The sequence below is a fragment of the Anopheles bellator genome, chromosome 1 (assembly GCF_943735745.2).
Source record: "Anopheles bellator chromosome 1, idAnoBellAS_SP24_06.2, whole genome shotgun sequence".
Lineage (NCBI taxonomy): Eukaryota > Metazoa > Arthropoda > Insecta > Diptera > Culicidae > Anopheles > Anopheles bellator.
This window is the reverse complement of record NC_071285.1, coordinates 20,363,019-20,370,376: the sequence shown is the minus strand read 5'-3', so window position 1 is coordinate 20,370,376 and position 7,358 is coordinate 20,363,019. Positions and strand designations below refer to the sequence as shown.

Genomic DNA, 7,358 nt, shown 5'->3' with positions numbered 1-7,358 from the left:
CACAGGACGGTGGAAAATGGCGCCGAAGGTATAGTTATTTCCTCTCTCCCAAGCCGACGTCAAGGCTTTCTGGATGCAAAATGGAGGAAACGTGTCCCCGGTGCTCGGAAAGCTAGGGCTTGGTGTCGTACCTAAAGTTGTGTAGGTAATCCTCTCTCATGATATCGATTTGATTGACTGATTGACAAGCTGTGGAAGGCTTAAGGAATTTGAGAAGCAAGAAGAAAGGGGTTCAACTATTAATGAAAGAAACGTTTCATGCACATACCAAGTTTGGAGTATGGGACACTTACATCAATTTATTGGGACTGAATTTTTGTCGGTCTCGCGAATACTTTATTCAAAGACAGCAGAAGGCTAAATCTAGTAAACATGCCGCATCCGATAGTTAATATTTATGTTAGGAAATATTATCTATTGAAAATGATGGTATTTTAGGATGGTGGAAATTTTTCTCAAACTGGTCACAACATAAACCATTCTGCGTATCAATAAAACTTATGGAAAAATCAGAAAAATCGTTTCGTTTTACTTCCCTCAACATGCCTTCGACTTAGTATGGGTGTTTCGCAAACATTAAACCACATAATCTGACCCAATTCCCTATGATGGTCTTCTTTTAGCGAAAAAAGACGGAGAGAGGGAGAATAAACACACAGTCCAAAAAAAATCGACAATCTCGGAGCCTAGGGAAGAATGAGAAAACTGACTAGAATAATAAAAAAAAAATTGTTTCGGTTTCACGTTACCGGACCCCGCCGAATCCTGGCACATCCTATGAAAACATTTCCATTTGGATCACTTTGCATGCATAATTTTGTGAAGTTTGCGTCGTGTGTCCGGATGCGCAAGCCTAAAGGCGAAAAAATACGGAAGCAAATCCAGCAAACGTTTTAATAACCGGAAGGAAAGGGATCGGGGCTTGGTAACAAAGTAACAAAAAAAAATGTATAAAACCGAAAACCGTGTAGAGAAAAAAATGGTCCCTAAGTACACTGTCGTCGTAATGCCTTTCTGGTAAGACGCCGTAGGAAATTTCTTGCGTGACCCATCACTTGGATTTCTGATGGCAGTCACGTTTGGGGCCACCATAAGTCCCGACTGGAAGCGTTTAAGCATTTACCGTGCCCTTTTAGGACTATTTACGGATTTGTTATTCTTTTCTTCCATTCCTGCCGGAACTTTCTTTTCCTCTATTCTGTGTTATCATTTTTCCCAAACCAACGTCTCGGGGAAATATCTCCATGCGGACGCATTAAAATGTTTGTACAAGCATTTCGGATACGATTGCCTGAGATTGGATTTAAAGCTGGACATAATTTTCTACAAACCACGGGACACTTCGTATGGTTAAGAACATATGAAGTGATTGGATAGTTGGGAAACAAGAATTAGAATTTCGATCTTGAATATGTTCAATAAGATTTAATTGTGGTTCAGCTATTGAAGCTTGTACTTTGTCTACATTTCCCCAATGTGTTTCCGGTTACCTTTAAATGACTTCTTCTTGGTAGTATCTTTGTGGAACTCAGAATAAAAATTTAAATTTTCCGTCGTTTCGAAAAAGTTTAAACTGTATGGTTCCGCTACCTATCGATATTCGTCTCAACTACGAAATTAATGTCAATGCTGCCACATAGATGGTGCTATTTCCGTTTGAAAACGGAGGAAACCGGAAACGGAATCCCAATGGGCCCACAGTGATGGAAAACATAACACTGACATACACTTTTCATTTTCATGACAACAATAAGTATTTTATTCTACATTTGCGTGGGACACACAGCACGATGACACTTAAATGCAAAAATCAAATGACAAAAATCATTCCCTTTTCCGCCATCTGTAGCGGTGGGTGGATGAAAGCATTAAGAAATCTGTACTCCGCTCTGGGCGCAGTACTTTTGTAGTGCTTCCTGGTGAGCGGCCGGCAGTGCCGCTATCAGTGTGCCTACCTTGCCAGCCTGCGTTTGCGCCAGCCTGCCAAGATTTTGCACCAAGTACTGACGCGTGTTGCCAATATCCGGCAGCGGATCGACGGGTTTCGATTGGGCAAAGTTGAGCTGCGAGTAAGCTGCTTGGTAGCCGGGAACGTCCTCGATCTCAATGAAATTATCGCCATCGATCGCAGACTCATCGGGCGGAAGTTCGAAAATCTGCACGACGTTTTGCAACAGCTGGGGCCAGTAACTGACATAAGGTTCGCTCACCATCTCCGGGCACTCGCACAGCAGCTTGGTGACCCCTACCGAAACGATCTTCTGGTCGAGTTCGCCGGACACTTTGTTAATGTCCGGAATGAAGACGCGCTCGATCACCATTCCGAACATTCTGGCAACGATGGGAGGAAGTTGTATGGAAAATGAAAAATTAATATAGTATGGGCCGCAATGGAATGTCCATCTTTTGCTACTTACTGTGCCTGAATGCTTTCGATCATCTGAATCAACGCCTGCGGACCAACGCGCGATGCATACAGGCAGAGAAAAACAATGAAACTTCGTACGAATTTCGTCGTCTTCGAGGAACTTAACCGTTGAAACAAGAGCGAAAATATTTGCCGCATGCTCTGGCCGAGTTCTTCACTGAATAGGAAATTGAACTGGAGGTCAACAAATGGAGAAATTGGTAGCATTGGTTAAAGCACTACTCACGGCGGGTAGTACAGGAGCAAGTTTTGCATCAAGAAAAATCCTTCGTGATCGTTGTTCTTCGAGGCAATCATTTTCTGAAACACACCGAGCACACCGTTCAGCTTGCCGTCGGCCGCTATCTGCGATGAGGCTTGCCGTACGAACGCACACAGAAGGCGAATGAGGGGTGTTACATTGCCAGGACGCTCCCATAGTGCGGGTGCCAAAAGGCAAGGAAACAGCGCAAGATAAGTGTCAGGAATGTTAGTTTGACCTTCGCGTATTTCCAGAAACAGTGATAGCATCTGGAATACATATGGCATGAATTCTGTAAAGAGGATCCGAGGTTAATTGGCAAAGAACACGATGTGATTGCTTTCCTGTACTCGTTTACCCAGTATATCTTGCTGTAGAATGCCTTGGAAAACGGGAAACAGTGCTTCCTCGAAGGAACTAACGGCGTTCGGATCCGCTTTGCACACCAACCTGCACGAGTAGAGACATAGAGAACGTGTAAACGATCGTGGCGTCAGTAATCGGAAAAGGTGCAACACTTACTTCACGGACAGAGACAGCGTCTCGAAGAGATAGTGATTGAAGTGCGGTTTCGATGGGTTCTTTGAAACAACGGCCAGAATTTCCGTCAACCGTGGCAGCACAACGATCATGAATGGTAAAGATGCTTCTTGCAGAGTGTTTAGCACACGCATAATGCATTTCATGATGTACTCATTCTCGTTTGATCCTTGTACAGTGAAGGCTGCAAAGAGACCCGTAATCAGTTCCGCGCTCAACGGTGCCAGAATCTCTTTGGTGACGATCGGTTTTTTGTCCGACCCCCGCATTGTAAGAATTTTATCGATCGCGCAAGCAGCGTACGTGTGCACTACTACGCTCCCCGCTGCCAAGTGCTTTGCCACCAGTGGCATTGTGGCCACGATAATTTGCGGTCCAAGAATCGTTCGGAACGTCATGATAAACTTCAGCGCGTCAGCTTTCAGCACCGGCAACTGATTCACATCAGCTCGCTCTAGCTCCGGTATGATCTGCTGCTGTGTGAATTGTGGCAGGGGAACCAACTCGGATGTTTGCGTCACGCCGTGCTTCTGCGTTTGACCTTTCGAAGCCATCGACGTTACGAGATAGATGGCGGTATCCTTGGTCTTCCAGTTGCTCGAAGTATTTTCGGCATACTTGGCCAAAAGCACCTGCAGGTATTGGCCAAAGATTTCGATAATCTTGGACTCAAAGTTTTGCGACAATGTTTTCACCAAATCGCACGCCGCTCGGCGTCGCGTTTCCACGTCGGAGCCCTCGATGTCTCGTCGAATGTACTCTTCTGGATTATCCTCAAACAGCTCTTCATCCGACATACGAAAGTCCATGTTCGGTATGATCACTTTTTCGCAAATGCTCGCCAGCACCTGCGGATCTTCGAACAGATGGCGATAGTGGGACCGATCGGCTACGGTGCTGAGGAAGTGTAGCGCGTAAGAGACGAGTGAATCGTACTTCGTTTGCGAGCCTGTGTTCACCAATAGCTCCCAGACGGCCGTTACGAACTGGGGCATGTACGGGCCGAACTCCTCGTCGTACTTCTGTGCGTACATGCAGAGATTCTGGCAGATTTGCGATCGCAACTGCTCCAGGATGCCAGCATCCTCGTCGTCGCCCGTCTTCAGGCACGGAACATCTTGCGTGAGCAGTCCATGGAACGCCTTCATCCACGTTTCCATGTTGTCTTCGAAAAATTCGGGCAAATCTTGCGAATTGAGCGAATAGAACACCTTGCAGACCAACACCAGAGAGCTGTAGATAACTTTCAGGCCCTCCTCGTTGTTGGCGTGCGCCTTCGCTAGACCTAGCGTAGCCTGAAGCAGATCGGTCAATGGTTTCGCCATCTTATCCAGCACAAATTTAATCTCCTCCCAGAGCGTTTGCGACTTAAACTCGTACCGGTAGCGCTTGAATAGCGAATGAGCCGTTTGCAACACTCCGTTGATCACGTGAAAGTCTCCGGTGGCGAACTTTTCAATCATTTCGTCGATCAACTGTGGCCACTTGAGTGGGAAGTCGTACTTCCCGATAATGCTTACAGCATCGGTCAGCTGCTTCTGTACGGGCGCGGGCGATTTTAGCATCAACGGCACAATCATTCCTTTGATGCCATTGCGGTCCGATTCGGACACCTTGTCCGGACCCTCGTTTTCCAGGTGGTAGGCCCAGTTACGCTTCACAAAGTTTTTGAAAGCAATCGCGGCTGCCACCCGTATCGTCATGTCCGTTTGTGGCCGACCAACAAGATTCAGGCAAAGGATGGGATAGTTTTGGCTGACTTCGATACTTTCGATGAACCGCTCCGCTGCAAACAAAGAATGATAAGCAATGGCGAAGCAAAGTAAAGTCATATCCCAACTTAACCTCTCCCACGAAAGCGTAGGACGCTGACGACTACTCACCGGGACGTCGAACCTCTGGGTCGGGATTAAGCGTCTGCTGCAGATAGTTTGCCAATCGTTCAAAGTTGTTGTCGTTGATTTCCATCTTGTGAGCTGAACTGCGTTGGCCAACGCACAGAAATCAGAACTTTTTACCGCGTTTTCACTTCACCTGAGACGACGCTTGTAGATTGCTGGGCGAACAATCTTCCCGGTGTAAGCTGTTAATGTAATTCTTTTAGGTTTTCGATACACTCAACGAGTGCGGGTATTGGTTTCAATTTTATATTCAAAACGTTACAGTAACACAACACAACGAGTAAAAAACAAGGCGACCGGTAGTTAATGTTTTGCGTATGGCTATTTGCAACTTTTTGATCACTCAATAAGAACGCTAGCGATGCTCGCCGATTTGTTGCCGGCCGATTGTACCCAGGTGGTGCAAATTTGACAACTGCCGGTCGAATTCACCACGAGCTACGTTCAAATCAAGTTTCAGTTGGCGTGAATTGGAGTGGCCGTTGGAGTGAAGCGTCTCACCAAAACGCACGAATTTCACTTCCAAATGTGCACTTCGAACAGCTTAATCACATATTAACAGAAAAAAGCAAAGACGGGACCAACGTTATATTCCCTAATCATCCAATAGAAGAAATTATCGTCCCTTTCCTTGTGGTGAATTCGGAGGCGAATCTGACAGCAGAACGTCACTTTTCAATGGCGTCAGAAAAACGCGGCTTACTCTGTTGTTGTGCCTAATTGAATTGTGAATCACGGATTGTTGAGCCGGATAGATTCGCAAATTTCTAGTGAAAACATCGACCCGAACCGTCTGTTTAGTGAGGTACAAAGTTTTAGCACCGCAAACGAAACCTGTGAAAGCTTGACATGCTGGAAGCAACCAACCAAGCACCGAGCGAAACAAAGAACAGCAAGACCACGCACCGCGAAGGTGGTAATGCCGTCGGTGATTCACATTCCCAACGTCACCGTCACCCCGAAGGTCAGCAGCCAACAGATCGTGCTGGTGAAATATGTTACGATCTAGCGCACTTTCGTACCGAGCGCGTGTTGAGCAATAATAGCACACACAAAAGTGTCAGTTTGCTGGGGCACTTTGCGAATCTCCCGTCACCGAAGCGGCAGGCGATCGTCGTGCTGGAGAAGCGAGCCTTTGCAGAGGCCGAGGTATCGTCTGTCGACGCCAGCGCTACGCCAACGCAGCGTGATAAGCAACCGCAACCTGACAGTGAAAGTGAAAACGGGAGTAGAGACGACGAAAAGCCCGTCGAGAAGACAAAGGCCAACACCGTCGAAAGCGAGCGGACGTTTTTCACGTCATCATCCCAGTTGGAAAAAGAGTTCGTGAACGACATTTATGGAAACTTCCTTTGCACCGTCAATCCCGCTCTGAATCGTGCGTACATCGTAAACGACCGTTTATGCAATGAAGTGCGCGTATGACCTTGTGTTTTGCTCCGCAGGTTTAAAAGTAACCATCATCTACCCAGCCGAGGAGAAGCACATCGTTAAATACACGGTGCAGAATCGGTTCCTGGTGGAAGAAACGCCCGACTTGTACAAGTCTGTTACCTTACCGCATCTCGAGCAAGGGCAGCTCAGTTTGGAGGTTCGTGCGCTATTCTTGTTCCGTTGGGATAACTTTCCTAACGTCGTTTTAATGCGATCTACTTGCAGTGGCTTTACAACGTTCTCGACCACAGGAAGGAAAAGGAAAGGATCGTGTACGAGGACCCTTGCAACGTGAACGGTTTCATACTGGTTCCGGATCTAAAATGGGACGGTAAGACGGTCGAACAGCTGTATCTTCTGGCGTTAGTACGTCGCCGAGACATTCGTTCGTTGCGCGATCTTACCGCCGAACACTTACCGTTGCTTCGTAACGTCCAAGCGCGTGGTATTTCCGCGATCGAAGAGCGATACGGTATTGGGGCCGACCAGCTGCGTATTTATCTTCATTACCAACCAACGTTTTACCATTTGCACATGCACTTTACCTACTTACGGCACGATCCACCTGGAGTCGGTTGTGAAAAGGCACACTTGCTTTCATCAGTTATAAGTAACATTGAATTGCTACCCGATTACTATCAAAGAAGCACTCTCACGTACGCGCTGAAGGAGACGGATCGACTGTACGAAAAGATTCGCGTTCAAACGTTGGAAGAGCCGGCGGCAAAGCGCCCTAAAACGGATCATTCCAAATCGGAGTAATTCCGCCTCGGTTCCGTGGCACATCGTTTTACATAATCATCATTTCATCAAT

The 7,358-nt window shown here is 46.8% G+C and overlaps 2 protein-coding genes across 2 annotated transcripts; one reads left to right on the top strand and one right to left on the bottom strand.

The window, feature by feature from the left end:
* Window positions 1-1,777: 1,777 nt before the first annotated feature.
* LOC131209295 (exportin-2) lies at window positions 1,778-5,407 on the bottom strand. Its single transcript, XM_058202334.1, has 6 exons — window positions 5,093-5,407; window positions 3,192-4,995; window positions 3,028-3,119; window positions 2,655-2,961; window positions 2,418-2,585; window positions 1,778-2,331 (listed from the first exon to the last, which is right to left on the bottom strand). The coding sequence occupies exons 1-6, from the start codon at window positions 5,175-5,177 to the stop codon at window positions 1,869-1,871; spliced, it is 2,919 nt and encodes a 972-aa protein (XP_058058317.1). The 5' UTR covers window positions 5,178-5,407; the 3' UTR covers window positions 1,778-1,868.
* A 414-nt stretch (window positions 5,408-5,821) lies between these two features.
* LOC131211765 (m7GpppX diphosphatase) lies at window positions 5,822-7,306 on the top strand. Its single transcript, XM_058205372.1, has 3 exons — window positions 5,822-6,488; window positions 6,556-6,701; window positions 6,770-7,306. The coding sequence occupies exons 1-3, from the start codon at window positions 5,960-5,962 to the stop codon at window positions 7,304-7,306; spliced, it is 1,212 nt and encodes a 403-aa protein (XP_058061355.1). The 5' UTR covers window positions 5,822-5,959.
* Window positions 7,307-7,358: the final 52 nt, after the last annotated feature.